This window comes from Lontra canadensis, unplaced genomic scaffold, assembly GCF_010015895.1.
Source record: "Lontra canadensis isolate GAN:19392208 unplaced genomic scaffold, GSC_riverotter_1.0 scaffold7, whole genome shotgun sequence".
Taxonomy (NCBI): domain Eukaryota; kingdom Metazoa; phylum Chordata; class Mammalia; order Carnivora; family Mustelidae; genus Lontra; species Lontra canadensis.
Window position 1 is genome coordinate 32,606,024 of NW_022631001.1, and position 18,441 is coordinate 32,624,464.

Sequence of the window (18,441 nt, forward strand, 5' to 3'; positions counted from 1 at the left end):
AATCCCCAAACCCTGGAATTAAGACCTAAACCAAAGGCAGATACTTTACTGACTGAGCCACTCAGGCGCCCTCAGCAGTTTCTTGTAAAGTTACATATACAATTAAAATACAAATCAACCATTCCATTCTTCGCTATTTACCAGAGAAATGAAAACATATATCCACATTCAGATTTGTACATGAATGTACGTATCAGCTTAATTCACAATAGCAAAAAAACTATAAATGACCCGAATGTCCAGCAATGGATGAATGAATAATTGTTGTATATCAGGTAATGGACTGTCATTTAGCAAGGTGGGAACTGCTGATACCCTCAACATCATGGAAAGAAAAGCCGGACACAAAAAGCACTTACTGCATGATTCCATTTATATGAAACAGTAGGAAAGGCAAATCTAATTGATAGCAATAGAAAGCACATCGGTGGGCATATGAGGCACAGAGCTGAACACATAAGGATTAATCGGGAAGGGCTGATGGAAACAATCTATGTGTTGATTGTGGTAGAGTGACATGAATGTATAACTTTGTGAACCCTCATTGAATTTTAAGTAAATAATACTTTGATGAAGTTGATCTTTAAAATTGTTTATGTGGTTTAGGGCATGAACTCCAATTTTGTGCAATTCAGTGTATTTAAAAGAAATGCAATAAAGAATGGTCTTCATTCAACAATTTCTGTACGACATTGTCTTTTACTTTTTCTTGCACATACTAAGCTTTACACACGTACCTACCAAGCTGCCGAACATGCAGAACCACAGCTGCCAGGAAGGATGCTCTGAAGAAAGTCCTCCTTTCCTCACCTTCTATAACTCTCCTTCCTTGCCCTCTTACTTTCCTTTCTCCTCAGTCCTTGCCTTAAAATACCAATAACAATTTACTTTTGTTCTGAGCTTTTTAATTACAAAGCACTCCCCAACCTCATTTGATTCTCAGAATAATTTTGGGAGCCTAGATAGGATTATTTAACCCTTCACAGGAACAACAACAACAACAAAAAAGAGGGCCAGGGAGATAAAAGTTTTACTCAAGGCAACACAGTTGGTACATGGCTCAGAACATAATCAATCACTCTTTTTTTTAGCTTCCTTGTCTTTTTTTTTTAACCCCCACCTTTTTTTTTTTCTTCCACTGTGGTCCCAGGAGTTAGCAGACACTGGGAAAGGATATTGCACAGGAAAACTTGTTTTATTTGTTTATTTTTAAAGTAAACTCTACCCCCAAGGTCAGGCTTGAACTCACTACCCCAAGATCAAGAGTCCCAAGCTCTACTGATTGAGCCAGGCAGGCACCCTAACCCCTACATTTTGAATTGTTTAGAGTAAAAATCTTACCAAGGTGTAAAAATGAATTTCATTTAGTTACAAGTATAATGATAACCATTATTGAAAAAATTAAATTTCATGAAAAATTTTGTCTGAAATATTTGGGTTGTCTGAAATAGGCCTAACAAAAGATATACAGGATGTGAAGCTTCAGTAATTGTGGAATGTCTTTACAAAATCCAGTCATCTCAGACACATCCGTCTAGGTCTTAAGATACCTTTGGGTGCTAGATATTTATCCTCAAGGCCTTATCACTGGTGTCCATCCACAAAAGCCTCCAATGGAAGTTTGTAAAGAGAAAATTGATTCTTTTTGTTTCCTTATATTATAGCTGTATGGTCACGCCCCGAACCCTCCTTTCCTTTCATATCTGCAGAAGATATGCCTTTTTTCTGTATGAACAACAGAACCATCATTTATAAGATTAGTTAACCAAGTCACCCTTACATTGTTCCTTACCTCTGTTTTTGTCCAATTCCATTCCAGCTCAAAATTATTTTATACTTTTCTGAATTCCTCAGACTAATCTTGCCCGAGAAGGTATTTTATTTATATTGGCTATCGTGGTACTAGGAATTGGGATTGAGCAATGAGATAAAAAGTTTATCTACTGATGTTTATACTGATCTAATGTGGCAGTTTTTTCTTTAATCTTCACACATTTGTTTGTTGAGCACATGTTCATTTCTGTGTTTGCCACAAAGAGATAGACATGGTCTCTGCCCTGGAGGAGCTCACATCTGTATTTCCAGTCATATAAGTAACATCCTCTCTGTCACTTGCTTGACAAAAAAATAATAAACCTACAAATAAGTTGGGTATACTAATCACACTGCAGTTAACCTTTTGAAGGGTCCTGGAGCCAAGTTCCTTGTGTGGATAAAGGAGCTCTGGCTCCCCAGACGGTATCGAGCATCCTATGGGCTCTATCTGAAGTATGAGACACAAACCCCACTTCAGCTTTAGATCTGCAAAACTTGCTGGTTCCCAGTTCCTAGTACTATAGCTTAAAAACCCTATTTTCCACTACTACTTCTTTTCCCTTTCAGTTTCAGGGAAAGGGAAATAACATTTTTTTTTTTAAAGATTTTATTTATTTATTTGACAGGCAGAGAACACAAGTAGGCAGAGAGGCAGGCAGAGAGAGAGGAGGAAGCAGGCTCCCTGCTGAGCAGAGAGCCTGAGGCGGGGCTCGATCCCAAGACCCGGGATCATGACCCGAGCTGAAGGCAGAGGCTTTAACCCACTGAGCCTCCCAGGCGCCCCGGGAAATAACATTTTTGGAGCACTTTTATACATTGTGCTATGCTATAATTGTCACAATTTCATAATGTACAATCAATTCTGGAATCTAAAATAGATATGTAGTAGTGCAAAGAGGACTGGCTTTGGAATCATGAAGATTGAGGTTTCAATTCTGGCTCAGCCACCAAGTCATCACTAGTTCATTTATTCCTTTCTTCATTTATTCACTAAAATATTTATTGAACTCTTAGCAGACATTTAAGCTTCATGATGGGAGATAAGGATACAAAAGTGAATAAAACATCATCCTTATTTTTAAGGTTCTCACAATCAAGGGATGTGTAGGGAGAGGAAATTGTGTTTTTTTAAAGTTTACTTATTTTTAAGCAATTTCTAGGTGTAGACCCAATGTGGGGCTCAAATTCAGGACTTCAAGATCAATAGCTCATGACCCCAAGATCAGGAGTCCCATGCTCTTCCTACTGAGCCAGTCAGAAGCCCCAGGGAGAGGAAATTCTTGAACAGATTGTACCAGTACACTGACAGAGCTAACAACAGGTTATATTATGGAAATTTTATGATCTTTCACAATTTAAGTAGCTTATATGAGCCTTTGATTCTTCATTCATAAATTAGGAATAATTATATAAACCTCACTTCCAGGCACAATGGTTGGCATATAAGAGATATTAATATTACAAAGTCCATTATTCCAGGGAAAGGCTTTCTTGCGCCCCTTTCTCCTTTCTGCAAACTGAAAACAATAAGTGACCTTTTAACAAGTTGCATTTGAAGATATATGATTAATTTCACATAACTATGTTTATATAACCTTATTACAATGATGACGAATATAAAAGGGAATTACTCAAAATCTCACCATCCTAGAAAATCAATTGATTTTATTTGCCAGCTTTGCTTCCCAGTTTTTGTCCATGTTACAAAGCCATAGCATCACACACATAACTTTTTGTGTTGTTACAATGTATATAATATTTGTAATTTTTAATGGCTGTGAAATATTTAATTGATCGAATTCTTTTAATTTGCTTGACAATCCCCATATTGACATTTTTTTATAAGATTTTATTTATTTATTTGAGAGAGAGACAGTGAGAGAGAGCATGAGCGAGGGAAGGTCAGAGGGAGAAGCAGACTCCCCGTGGAGCTGGGAGCCCGATGCGGGACTCGATCCCAGTACTCCAGGATCATGACCTGAGCCGAAGGCAGTCATCCAACCAACTGAGTCACCCAGGCGTCCCCCCATATTGACATTTTTCTTGAAAGGCAGAATGATTCAGTGAAGAGAATGAAAACTTTCGAAACAGAAACATCCTAGGATTTGAAATCCTAGGTCAGCTTCTTAGGAAGTGAACTTGGGCAAGTTATTTAACCTTTCTGAAACTGTTTAACTGTTTTAAAGAAGGTGGGATTCTAATAGGGATTATGTCTTATTCTGCATTTACAGGTGATTTATATAAAGTTCCTAACCAAAATCTGGATACTCAATAAAAACCCTCTTAGTATTTGGTTATCATAAATATGTAGTGTCATAATACCTTTCACACATAAAGCTCATTTAATCTTTTGTGTTATTTTCTTAAGATAAAGTCTCATGAATGGTAATTCTTGGGGCAAAGATTATGAGCATTTTTATGGCATTTATAAATACATCTCAACTGCTTTCCAGAAGATTACCTTCAATTACAAAGCTACTAGCAATGGATCGCATCACACATTGCATCAGATTCACTTCACGGTCACTATAGGTATATAATTCTGGGAAATTTTTTGCGAGCTGGGAATGAGCCAGAGGGCTTTAATTGCTTTAATTTTTTTCTTGCAGTTTGAACATTTTTCCTTTTTGAAAAACAAGACTGGTCTGTAGGAGAGACAGTTCAGGGCCACGTGGGCTGCGTAAAGCTCTCGTGGACTACATCTCCCAAGGTGCCCCGCGCGCGCGCCGACAGGAAGTGGCTGGAGCATCTCCCGCCTCCACGCCGAGGCGAAGAGGTTCTATCCGGGGCCTTGGCGCTTCTCTTTCCTTTCGCGCCGGTTGCCGCTGCGGAGCGCGGCGGGTCCATGTGCGCAGTGAGCGGCGCTATTTCTGGCCCAGTAGCACCCGAGCCCCGGGTTTGACCGAGTCCGCGCTGCGATGGACCCCAACACCATTATCGAGGCCCTGAGGGGCACCATGGACCCAGCCCTGCGTGAGGCCGCGGAGCGCCAGCTCAATGAAGTAAGGACGCCGGGCGGGCGGCTTACTGTGGCAGGCCGAGCCCTCTGGGCCTGGCCACAGGCGCGGACGGCGTCGCTGAGGGGCCCAACTGGAGGGGTGGGGCGGGGACCTGACTGCGAGTGCCACGCCAGGGCGCCTCAGGCTGCTGCGGTGGTGGTGGCGGCCAAGGCAGCCTTTGCGTCGGATCCTGAGCTGGGCCTCTGGCTGCGGTCAAGGCATGAGGAGCCGGCTGAGGCGAGGCGGGCGTGACGGGCTGGACACATGGCTGGCTTGGGTGGCCGGCCGCCCTCTGGCTCATTCCCAGCTCGTTCCTCGCGCCCAGGAGGGGGCGAAACTCACTGGGAGGTTTTTCAGACGTTTCCGGGAGCAGTCTCGCTGGCGCCGGGGTCGGAGGGGCTCCTGGGAATGCAGAGCCGGTCCTTTGGGGGTTTCGCCTGTCAGCTTGTCACTTAAGTGGGCTGATCCGTGATCTGCACAACTTTCTTCTCTGCGACTGAGCGGCCAGGGAAAGCTTTCAGAGGCAAGCCCCCGCCTCTTGGGCAGGGCTAGGGTAGTGCGGGCTACCTATATCAGTCTGATTCACTGTTCTACTCTGCTAATGCCTCAGTCGGGGAGGCACGGCGATGTAGTAGAAAGTGTCAGGTGAAGTACACCCTTCTAGGTAGAGCTGAACCACTAATTTTCTTGACTGACCTTGGACAAGTCACTTAACCTCTTGATGCTGAATTTCTCCCATTCATAAAATTAGGCCACAGGGTTGCTGTGACGGTCAAAGTGAGACAGTGTAAAGCAGGGTGCCTTGAAACGTGCCAAGCTCCTTATCAGCTTGCGGAGGATTGGTTCCCTTTTCCCCCTTTATTTTCGGGGACCACCCTTTGCAAAACAGCCGTAATATGTGGGGTATATTGTACTATCTTCAGTTTCATTGTTTGTTTCTAAATTTCTGCAACTTTTTATATTTCAATGAATATTTTAAAGGCATCTTAAAAGGACCCCTGTAATTTCCTATGCCAGTTAATAATTGTCTTTTGGTATCCCACTGAGTCTGCAAGCTTTAGTGAAGTTCAGTGTACATTTATTTTTAAATGGAAAAAGAAGCCCCTCTTTAAGGTAGAAATTCAGTTATTTTAATGCTCCTCTTATCTAGTAGGAAACTCACTTAAAAACATTATTTGTATTGACTTTACAGAAGCCACAGGAGTATTCCTAATTGGACATCTTAAATGTACAGTGCTCTTTTTAGAGATTTCTGCCCTCAAGGAACTTATATTTTAAGACTACCCACAGAGTTTAGACAAATCAAGTGTAAAGTTGTTTTAAAATAAAAAAGTTAAGTCTTACATATACATAAATGCGACTGTCATTAGCTCAACCAAGAGTGATAATTCAAAAAAATTTTTTAAAGATTTTATGATTAAGTAACCTGCACCCAACATGGGGTTCCAACTTACAACTCCAGGTTGGTGAGTCCCATGCTCCACCCACTGAGCCAGCCAGGCCCCAGGCCTCACCCCCCATACTCAAATTTTTAGGCTCAAAGTCACCTTGGGAGGAGTTTAGATTTCTTTTATATAAAATAGTGTGCTGAAACAAATTCCTCTTTTGAACCATTATGAAAATATGGAGGGAGTTATGGATCACTTTTTATTTTGATTTGTGATACAGGTTAAGATGAACATTATTTTGTTCATGAAGTATTTATAGATGTGTAAGTTAAGGCACCCTAACAGTTTAGTTACAGTGATTTCTACCATGATTTTATTATTCTGATTAAACATGCTGTGTGTAATAATTTTAAAAATTATTTGAAAAAAGAGTTGGTTCCCTTGTAGAAAAATCTGAAATTCATTCATTCCTCAAGCAGGTATTGAATGTCTAGTTATATGCACTGATATCTTGTAATTGAGACCTGGAATAAATACTTAACAAGCTGATCTTTAGAAGATGAATAATCAAAATAGTATTCATAGCATTTTTTTGCTTAACTCTTAAGCTTCTGTTAGGGTTTTGGAATACTCTTGAGTAGTAAACACTGCTTTTCTGTCAAAGAAAATTTGTGGTCTAGCCTGTATTTCTGTGATTGTTAGCTGTTTACATTTTGCAAATTTCTTTCAATTATTCCACCTTAACTTATTAGTAATTTTCCTAAGGTAACTTTTCTTTTAATTAGAATATCCTCAGCTCTAGTCCTCATTCTGTTTTAATGAAGTGCTTCCATTTGAACACTTAACTTGCTTTGACTTATTTTGTGGCAGAACCTTGATTTAAGAAATAGATCCCAGATAAGTCTTGAAGAAGCTTGACTGAAGTAAGAATGAGGAAGTAACATTTTTATTTCCTTCAGGCTCTTCTCGCTTTGTAGAAGACAGGATGAAGCAATCATTCCATACTGTTTTTATTGAAATTATATTTTGGTTAACTTAGTTAAAAGAAAAAGATTACTGAATTTGAGTAAATCTCTTCAGCTAAGTGAAGTAATCACTAGCTGTAAAAATTATAAATGTTATCAAAGTATTCTAGTGCAGATAGTTAACAACAAAGTGCTCTGCTCTTGCCTCACAGTGATTGCACTTAACTGTTCCATCTGTTTGGATCCGCTTTTAGTCAGTGATCTCCCAGACTTGATCTATCATCATTTAACTTCCTTCATATCACTGAGGAGTTCCCCTGACTACAACATGCTAGACACTCTAGATCTCTCTTCATTTATTTTTCTCTGTAGCACTAGTTTATCATACATATTTTATTCTCACTAGTATAATTTTAGAGTTTTATGAGATGAGGAATTTTTGTCTTGTTACTGTAATTCTTTGATTTGTCAGTATTAAGCCTTAATTATAGCAGATAATAATATAGGCTTTAGCCCCCAAATCAAGGATTTTTAGATTATTTATATATTTTTTAATATTACATATAGATAAAATTAAGAAAGTTCCATTAGACTGCTGGAGACCACAGTAAGGACTCTCTTTTTGGCAGATATTTTTGAGATAAATTTTAGTATTAGGGCGCCTGGGTGGCTCATTCAGTTGAGTGTCTGCCTTCAGTTCCAGTCATGGTCCCAGGGTCCTGGATCGAGCCTTGCATTGGGCTCCCTGCTCAGCAGGGAAGAGCCTGCTTCTCCCTCTCACTCTGCCTGCTGCTCCTCCTACTTTGCCTCTTCTTAAGAAATAAAATCTTTTTTTAAAAAAGCTGAATTTTAATATTCCCCACTGACTTACTACTCTGTAGCGTAGCACGAATTTTGATCCTTTTTTTCCCTAATGCTGTTAACATTTTTTGATCGCGTTGTCATTTCCCAATTTGAAATATCTTCATCTAATAAGCTTTGCCTCAAACACTGGAGAAAACCAATAAGAAGTACAAGCTTTCTTGGAAATAAAATTGAAAACCGCTTAGTTATTTGATTTTTTTTTTTTTTAAACTATGAAACATTCTGTACTAGCTGGGGGATGTTAGGAAAGTTATTTAACTTCTAAGCATCTCATTTTCCTTATGTACAAAATAAAAATAGTAATAGTATATGTGTCATAGTGTCATGTAGGTTAAGTGAGATGCATGTAAAAAATTCAACAAAGTATTTGGCACCTACTAAGTTCTCTCCAGATTATTTGAATCACGCATAAGTGCCCATTGATTGACCCATCTACCATGCCATACATTTTATTTCCTGTCTCAGTCTAACTGTAGTAGTTGTATATTTCTGTGGAAAACAATCAGCACTAATGGAGAAAGAATATAAGTGCCTATTTAAACAGTGAGATCATTAGTAAGTAGCTTATTGTAACTTGAAAATTGGCACAATTATAAGCACAATGCCTGGCACACTATGGACTCTCAGTAAATATTTGTTGTATGCAAAGAGAAGTAAGAACTTGTATAATATTAGAAATGTCTTTCGTCTTTAGAGTTGTGTACAGGAATCTCATTTGTCACTTAAATTATATACTTTGAGATTAATTGACTTCTGTATATCTTGAAGTACAGTTTTAAAAATTTGGTTTTTGGGGCTCCTGGGTAGCTTAGTTAAGTGTCTGCCTGGCTTGTGTCATGATCCCAGAATCCTGACTGCTTAAGGCAGGGTTCTGGGATTGAACCCCACATATGGCTCTCTGCTCAGCAAGAGAATCTGTTTCTCCCTTTCCCTCTGCTCCTGCCCCCGCTTGTGCTTTTTCTCTCTTGGTCACTATCTTTCTTAAATAAATAAAATCTTCAAAAAAAAGGGTTTTTTTGTTGTTTTTTTTTTTAAGGAAATCTAAAATCTATGGCATTTGGTATTCATTTATTCAACATTAATTGTTTATTATGTTTCCAGAGACTGCTACTTCCTACTCTCACTCAGAAATACTTGTTTCTTTCTAAGATGAAGTTAAGACATCTCTGAAGATTTTGGGAGATTATTATAATAGACATAGTCTCTGCATTCTTCCTGCTTTCACTACCCGTGTTCTCAGTGGAAACCTTCTATACAAACCTTTGCTCCTGCTGCTCACCCCTCCTGTTAAGCTCTTAGCACCTAAAACTAAAAGTTTTCCTATTCAGGGGGACCTGGGTGGCTCAGCGGTTAAGTATCTGCCTTCGGCTCAGGTCAGGATCCCAGGATCGAGTCCCGCATTGGGCTCCCTGCTCCGTGGGAAGCCAGCTTCTCCCTCTCCCATTCCCCCTGCTTGTGTTCTCTCTCTCTCTCTCTCTCTGTCAAATAAATAAAATCTAAAAAAAGGGGGGGGTTTCCTATTCACAAATCTCATTAATCCCATTTTTTTTTTAAAGATTTTATTTATTTGACAGAGATCACAAGTAGGCAGAGAGGCAGGCAGAGAGAGAGAGGGACGCAGGCTCCCCGCCTAGCAGAGAGCCCAATGCGGGGCTCGATCCCAGGACGCTGGGACCACGACCCGAGCTGAAGGCAGAGGCTTTAACCCACTGAGCCACCCAGCCGCCCCTCATTAATCCCCTCTTTTTTTTTTTTTTCTAAAGATTTTATTTATTTATTTGACGGACAGAGATCACAAGTAGGCAGAGAGGCAGGCAGAGAGAGAGGGGAAAGCAGGCTCCCCGCCGAGCAGAGAGCCCGATGTGGGGCTCGATCCTAGGACCCTGAGACCATGACCTGAGCCGAAGGCAGAGGCTTAAACCAGTGAGCCACCCAGGCGCCCCTCATTAATCCCCTCTTAAATGCTATCTTTTCCTACTCTGACCTTCTGTGATACTTGTAAGCTGAAAGTTCATACCTTTTTAACACCTAGTTTTATGTGTTCCTTAAATTTTAACTATTTTTATTTGAACTAGACGATTGCTCTCTTTTCTACTCTAAAAGTTCATGGACTTTGAACTTATCTCTAATAGGAATAAAATCAGTAGATGAAGATTTTTTTAATTAACTGAGAATGGACACTAACAACTAATTGTTTCTGATTATTTTCTTTCCTTTTTTTTTTTTAAATTTTTTATTTATTTATTTTACAGAGATTACAAGTGGTCAGAGAGGCAGGCAGAGAGGGGGGTGGGGAAGCAGGCTTCCCGCCGAGCAGAGAGCCCGATGTGGGGCTTGATCCCAGGACCCTGAGATCACGACCCGAGCCACAGGCAGAGGCTTAACCACTGAGCCACCCAGGCGCCCCGTTTCAGATTATTTTCAAATATTTTAAAAATATTTGCCTATCATGTGGCAGATTCTGTCTTTATGCCGGGGATCTGATACTGTATACAAGACAGAGTCCTCTTTCTCAACAATCTAACATTTGAACTGAAGTTTTAAATGTAATGTCAGGAGAGGGGCCTGGGTGGCTCAGTCAGTTAAGCGTCTGCCTACCACTCAAGTCATGAACCAAGGACCCTGGGATGGAGCCATCCCTCAGGCTCCCTGCTCAGCGGGGAGTCGGCTTCTCCTCTCCTCCGGCCCCTCTACCATCATTTGTGTGTGCTCTCGCTCTCTCTTACTTGCATATAAGATATTTTTAAAAAATATAATGTCAGGAAAAATTTTTTTGAAATGTTTATTCTGAATAACAGTTCCCAATCTGGTTCTTTTTTAAAAAACTTAATTAAATTTGATTAATTTATTTATTTTTAAAGATTTTATTTATTTATTTGACAGAGAGAGACACAGCCAGAGGGAACACAAGCAGTGGGAATGGGAGAGGGAGAAGCAGGTTTTCCTGCTGAGCAGGGAGCCTTACATGGGGCTCAATCCCAGAATCTTGGGATCATGACCTGAGCTAAAGACAGACCCTAAACGACTAAGCCATCCCTGTTTTTTTGTTTTTAACTAAGATAATTTGTAATTAAGAAGTTATTTTAGGGGCGCCTGGGTGGCTCAGTGGGTTAAGCCTCTGCCTTCGGCTCGGGTCATGGTCTCAGGGTCCTGGGATCGAGTCGTGCATCGGGCTATCTGCTCAGCAGGGAGCCTGCTTCCCTTCCTCTCTCTCTCTGCCTACCTCTCTGCCTGCCTCCCTGCCTACTTGTGATCTCTGTCTGTCAAATAAATAAATAAAATCTTAAAAAAAAAGTTATTTTAAACTCCTTGATTGAAAAGCATTTAAGTATTACCACTATTTAATGAAAAGCTGGAAGACATAATGAAAAGCCTCAAGCCTGGCCCTGATTCTACCACTGTGATGATTTAACCTCACTATGCCTAATATTTTGTGTAGATAAAATTGGGATAGTATTGTCTTTGTCATATTATTTTTATTTATTTTTTTTTTTTTTTAAGATTTATTTATTTGAGAGAGGCAGCACACTAGAGGTTGGGGGAGACAGAAGGAGAATCTTAAGCAGACTTTGTCAGCTCAATAATCACACTGAGATCACCATCTGAGCTGAAACCAAGAGGCAGATGCTTAACCAACTGCCCCACGAAGGTGCCCCTGTCTTTGTCAAATTCCTTAGTACAACAGAAAAGTTAGAAATCACTTTGCTCTTGAATTATCTGGTTATATTCATTGATGTACTTTGATGTCACAGTGCCCTTATGCCTCTGTTTTTCCTTATAAATAGTGTAAAGTACAGTAGTAATTGAAGCTCTCTTCGGTTGCATTCCAATGGAGAGAAATATTAAAAAGTTACTTCTTAAAGAGTAGCTATAAAAGATACTGACATTAGGTAATTACATTGAAAAATGTGGGTCCAGAGGGGAAACACTGGAGAAAAACATGACTTGAGTATTAAGTCAGATTTGAGGAGCTGGTAAACATCAAATAGAAAATGTATAGCAGGCAATAGGGAATATGGAATTGAAGGTTAGGAGGGAAACCAACAATGAAAAAGTTATTTTTCTCAGTAAATTAAGTATGATCTAGAGGTGTAGGATGGACTGGAGGGCTTCACTGTTGGCCATGCCCATTTTTGGAACTTGGAGAAGCAGGAAAAAGGAGAATTGTGCATAAAAGTAAGAGGAAGAAGGGCGCCTGGGTGGCTCAGTTGGTTAAGCAACTGCCTTCAGCTCAGGTCATGATCCCAGGGTCCTGGGATCAAGCCCCACAAAAGACTCCCTGCTTAGCGGGAGTCCTTAGTCCCTGCTTTTCCCTCTCCCTCTGCTGCTCCCCCTGCATATGTGCTGTTGCTCTCTCTGTCAAGTAAATGAATAAAGTATTTTTTAAAAAGTAGGAAACAATGGGCGCCTGGGTGGCTCAGTGGGTTAAGCCTCTGCCTTCGGCTCAGGTCATGATCTCAGGGTCCTGGGATCGAGGCCCGAATCGGGCTCTCTGCTCAGCGGGGAGCCTGCTTTCTCCTCTCTCTCTCTATGCCTGCCTCTCTGCATACTTATGATCTCTGTCTCTGTTTCAAATAAATAAAATCTTTAAAAAAAAAAAGTAGGAAACAAGAAAAGGAATTTTAAGTAAGCTTGGTTGTGGGTAATTTAGTTTTCTTTTTACTTAAATGAATTTCATAGATTTTTCTACTAGTAAACATGAATTACTTATGTAATAAGTAAAAAGCTATTAGAAAAAGAAAGGGTTATTGATATTTCCAAATGAGGGGGGTTAAAGCAGAATGAAGACTTTGGGGGTAAGCTTTTAAAATATTGGTAACCTTGGAGAAAGCAATTTTCTGAATATAGTGTTAGAATGCTGGAAAGGGAATGGGAATAAGACTGTAGGTTAAAGGCATAGTAGGGTCAGGGGAAATTTGTTTATGTATGTGTATTTTTCATCTTTTTCTTTTGTAAAGTTAGACATATTTTGGGGAGTGGGGAAAGGCTGCCCAGGGAGTAGTTTTTCAGGCCTATTACTATGTGGTAATAGCTTTCTACCTGTGATGTTTTATAGTCATATACCCAGAATTACATCCTTGATACTGCTTTAAGACCTTATCTTCCAGGATGCCTGTGTAGCTCAGTCCTTAAGCATCTGCCTTTGGCTTGGTCATGATTCCAGGGTCCTGGGATCAAGCCCCACATTGGGCTTCCTGCTTAGGGGGAAGCCTGCTTCTCCCTCTTCCACTCCCCCTGCTTGTATTTCTTCTCTCACTGTCTCTCTGTCAATTAAACAAATAAATAGAAATTTTTAAAGAAGACCTTATCTTCCTTAACTGATTGTGTAAAAACAATCTTTTAAAGATTATTTATTTACTTATTTATTTAAGAGAGCTGGAGCGAGAGACCATAAGCAGTGCGTAGTGGCAGAGGGAGAGGGAGAAGCACAGTTCCCACCTAGCAGGGAGTCTGATGCGGGATGGGATCCCAGCACCCTGGGATCTTGACCTGAGCTGAAGGCAGACACTTAACCGACTGAGCCACCCAGGTGCAGCTGTGTAAAAATTTCAAAAAAAAGTACCAGTTACTAGATTGTGATGTGGTCACAATTTACCTATTTTTGTCTTTCATTGTTGTCTTTCATTCTCTTGATAATCTTTTTTTTTTTAAAGGTTTTTATTTATTTATTTGACAGCGAGAGAGAGATTACAAGTATTCAGAGCAGCAGGCAGAGAGAGGGGGGAAGCAGGCTCCCTGCTGAGTAGAGAGCCCAATGCTGGGCCCGATCCCAGGACCCTGAGATCATGACCTGAGCGGAAGGCAGAGGCTTAACCTACTGAGCCACCTAGGCGCCCCTCTTAATAATCTCTTTAATATAACCCATACTTTGGGATGCCTGGGTGCCTCACCAGGCAGAGGGATAGGGCAGGTTCCCTGCTGAGCAAGAAGCTGGGTACAGGACACAATCCCAGGAACCTGGGGTCATGACCTGAGCTGAAGGCAGACAAACTGAGCCACCCATGTGTCCCCACAATCTAATTTTGGAATATTTTCATTATCCCAGTAAGATCCCTCCTTCCAATTTTTTTATTTTTATTTTTTTTTTAAGATTTTATTTATTTGAGATAGAGTGAGAGTGAGAGCACGAGCGGGGGGCCGGGGGGGTGGCAGAGGGAGAGGGAGAAACAGACTCCCCACTGAACAGGGAGTCCAACTCAGGGCTTGATCCTAGGACCCTGGGATCTTGACCTGAGCTTAAAGGCAGACACTTCACTGACAGAGGCACCCAGGCGCACTAATCCTTCCTTCCAGTTTAATCAATCTCATATCCCAGGCCTAGGTGATTGCTAATCTACTTTCCCTCAGAATTTTAAGAATCTCATGTCTGATATTATTACTTTATGTCCATTTGTTACTTTGGGAGAATAGAAGGCATTAGGGATTCCAGCTAGATGGAAATTTGTATGGGTCAAGTAGATAGATGCGCCAGGTTGAATTTGCTTCTGTGATTTCTGCTGTCAAAAACATTCTTTCTTACCCCTTGGCCCAGCTCAGCTGTCTGAAAATAACTTTTCCTCAGTTGGACTTTTTAGATTTGTACTTGTGTATTTTTGAAGGCAAATGACTTTGAAGAGTAGTAAAATCAGTACTTATTTTCATAGTTCGGTTTTGTTGATTTTTTTTTTTTTTTTAAATAACTTACTGAATTCAACCACTTAATGTATCCAGTTCAGTGGTGGTGGTGGTGTTGCTGTTCTTTAAGATTTTATTGGGGCACCTGTTAAGTTCAAGCCCCAGTTATCGTCCTTGCTCAGCAGGGAGCCTGCTTCTCCCTCTGCCTGCCACTTCCTGCTTATGTTCTCTCTCTCTTGCTCTCTGTCAAATAAATAATTTATTTATATCTCAGGTATTTATTTGTGAGAGAGCATGAGAGCCTGGGTGCACAAGCTGGGGTAGGGGCAGAGGGAGAAGCAGAGTCCCTGCTGAACAGGGAGCCCAACGTGGGACTCAGTCCCAGAACCCTGGAATCATGACCTGAGCCAAAGGCAGATGCTTAACTGACTGAGCCCCCTAGGCGCCCCAAATCAAAATTTATATAACATCTCTATTGGCTTAGAATGTTCCTTTGAGACACTTCCCAATTAATACCTTTCCTCCTTCAGGTTGCCATTTTTCTGACTTCTGTTGTTCTGACTTCTGTTAACTGTAAGACTAGATTGGCCTGTCTTTGAACTTCATACAAATAGGATCACCTGGTATGTAACCAAGTAGTCTAGCTTCTTAACATGTTTTTTGAGATCCATATTACTTGATTCCATAGGTAAACTTTTTTTTTTTTTAAGTTATTGTATAGTATTTCATTGTATGACTTCTACTACAGTTTGTTTTTGCGTTCACTTGTCAGTGGACAGGTATTGTGGACACAAGCATTTTTCTTGGATATGTAAAAGTGAGATTGCTAGGTTATAAGGTAAGTGCATGTTTCAAAATGCCAGTTTTCCAGTAAGGTTGTACTGTTTTATGCATCTACCAGCACTGTGTATGAGTTTGATATTTTTCACATCCTCACTAGTACTTTCATGTATTGCATACATTGTTTTCAGGTAGGACTGTCTGCTTGTACTGATTCTTTCGTAATGTGCCTGCATATGTTTGCTAATTTTTTTTTAAGATTTTATTTATTTGACAGAGAGAGAGGGATCACAAGTAGGCAGAGAGGCAGGCAGAGAGAGAGGGAAGCAGGCTCCCTGCCGAGCAGAGAGCCCTATGCGGGGCTCAAACCCAGGAGCCTGAGATCATGACCTGAGCCCAAGGCAGAGGCTTAACCCACTGAACCACCCAGGCACCCCTATATTTGCTAATTTTTGTTTTGGAGTGATTTTAACTCTTCCTCAGATGTTGCAGATATTTTCTTCTTCTTTTTTTTTTTTTTTTTTACACTGTTTATATTGATGAGGGGTGGAGCATCTATAATTCTTTTTTTTCTACTTGAGACAAAAACTGTTTTATGGTCTTCAGTCTTTGGTGTCAGGCTTAGGTTTTTTTTCCACTAAGATAAAAATACTTACCGTTGAAACTAAAATGAATAAATAAATAAACAAATAAATATATGGAGAGAGAGAGGGATTTTTTTTTTTTAAGATTTTATTTATTTATTTGACAGAGATCACAAGTAGGCAGAGAGGCAAGTAGTGGGGGGGGGGGAAGCAGGCTCCCTGCTGAGCAGAGAGCCCGATTCGGGGCTTGATCCCAGGACCCTGGGATCATGAACCTGAGCTGAAGGCAGAGGCTTTAACCCACTGAGCCACCCAGGTGCCCCTGTTTTTTTTTGTTTGTTTGTTTGTTTTGTTTGTTTAAAGATTTTATTTATTTATTTGACAGAGATCACAAGTAGGCAGAGAGAGAGGAGGAAGTAGGCTGCCCGTTGAGCAGAGAGAGCCCGATGCGGGGCTCGATCCCACGACCCTGAGATCATGACCTGAGCCAAAGGCAGAGGCTTTAACTCACTGAGCCACCCAGGCGCCCCTGTTTTGGGGTTTTTTTTTGTTTTTTTTTTTTTTGTTTTTTTTTTTTAAGATTTTATTTATTTACTTGACAGATAGAGATCACAAGTAGGCAGAGAGTCAGGCAGAGAGAGAGGAGGAAGCAGGCTCCCTGCCGAGCAGAGAGCCCGACATGGGGCTCGATCCCAGGACCCTGGGATCATGACCCAAGCCAAAGGCAGGGGCTTTAACCCACTTAGCCACCTAGGCGCCCCTTTGTTTTTGTTTTTAACAGTGGTTTCCTTCAGGTACTCTTGGGATTTTCTTTCATTTATTTATTTATTTGAATATTTTATTTATTTATTTGAGAGAGGGAGAGAGCATGGGGAGGGGGTGGGAGAAGCAGGTTTCTGCTGAGCAGGGAGCCTGACATGGGGCTCGATCCCAGGATCCTGAGATCCTGACTTTAGCCAAAGGTAGATGCTTAACTGACTGAGCCACTCAGGTGCCCCTGGGGTTTTATTTTTTATATTTAAAACTTAAATTAGAAATTGATAAAGGTCTTTTGTTGATGTAACATTGTGGAGTACCTGTTGTGCTTGTAGGAAGATGTAGTTAGTGTCATATGCTCATTTTTAACTCACATGTGCCTGTATATGTGGCTAGCCAACAAAAACAGTGTTGGTTGTGGTGGTTTTTGTTATTTTAACATGACCCCTAAACAGAATCCGTCAACTTCATCTGGGGTTCCAATCCTAGAAGTACTTTTTAACTCAGAAGGAAAAACTGCAGTATTGGGACCTTGAGAGAACCCTGTATATGCAAAACCACAAATATTTGTTTTGTTTTTTAAGATTTTATTTATTTATTTGACAGAGAGACACAGTGAGGGAGGGAACACAAGCAGGTGGGAATGGGAGAGGGAGAAGCAGGCTTCCTGCCAAGCAGGGAGCCCGATTCAGGGCTCTATCCCAGGACCCTGGGATTAGGACCTGAGCCGAAGGCAGACACTTAACTGAGCCACCCAGGTGCTCCACAGATGTTGTATTTTTTAAGTGATTTTTTTTTTTAAAAGATTTACTTATTTATTTATTTGACAGACAGAGATCACAAGTAGGCGAAGAGGCAGGCAGAGAGAGAGGAGGAAGCAGGCTCCCTGTGGAGCAGAGATCCCGATGTGGGGCTCGATCCCAGGACTCTGGGATCATGACCTGAGCCGAAGGCAGAGGCTTTAACCCACTGAGCCACCCAGGCGCCCTTTTTAAGTGATTTAAAGAACTAAGAACCATTTGTCAATGCTCAGTTTATGCCAAAACATACTCTGAGAAAGATGAGATTCTACTGTGTATGGAGATAAAAACAGCATAACAATTTGTTATGTCTTGATATTTACTATAATATTTTACATATTTCACCTTTTTTCAAAAATTTTGTTTATTTATTTGAGAGAGAATGAGTGAGAGCTAGAGAGCACACGCTGGGGGGAGGTGCAGAAGGAGAGGGAGAAGCAGACTCCCCGCTGAGCAGGGAGCCCCACTTTGGGCTCCCTATCAGGACCTCGGGATCATGACCTGAACCGAAGGCAGACACTCAACCAACTGAGTCATCCAGGCACCTTGTTCACTTACTTCTTATAGCCATCCTGTGAAGCAGATTTTGTTACATTAATTTTGTAATTAAGTCTTAGATTTACTGAAGCAACTTGCTCAAGATTTTAAAATGTCGGAAATAGTATCACTTGTATTTATAATCAGACTGTCTGAATCTAGCTGTCCTTTCCAGGGATTCATAATTTGATGCAGGGGATAAGATATATACAATAATATAAATGTCCTAAAAAGAACCACAGTGTTAGTGTGGATAGTAGTGTCCTTTGTGGGCTCATCTGTCTCTTTAATGTAAGTACTCTTTTATACTACACTGCTCCTAGGTGCTCACTGCTGCT

General features: G+C 40.7%; 1 protein-coding gene across 1 annotated transcript in view; it reads left to right on the forward strand.

Moving 5' to 3' along the window:
• Positions 1–4,577: 4,577 nt before the first annotated feature.
• Positions 4,578–18,441, forward strand: part of IPO7 (importin 7) — a 56,129-nt gene continuing 42,265 nt past the window's right edge. Inside the window, exon 1 of the mRNA XM_032853442.1 lies at positions 4,578–4,817. Coding sequence (XP_032709333.1) covers positions 4,734–4,817 — 84 coding nt within the window. The 5' untranslated portion in view covers positions 4,578–4,733. The remainder of the gene's footprint in view (positions 4,818–18,441) is intronic.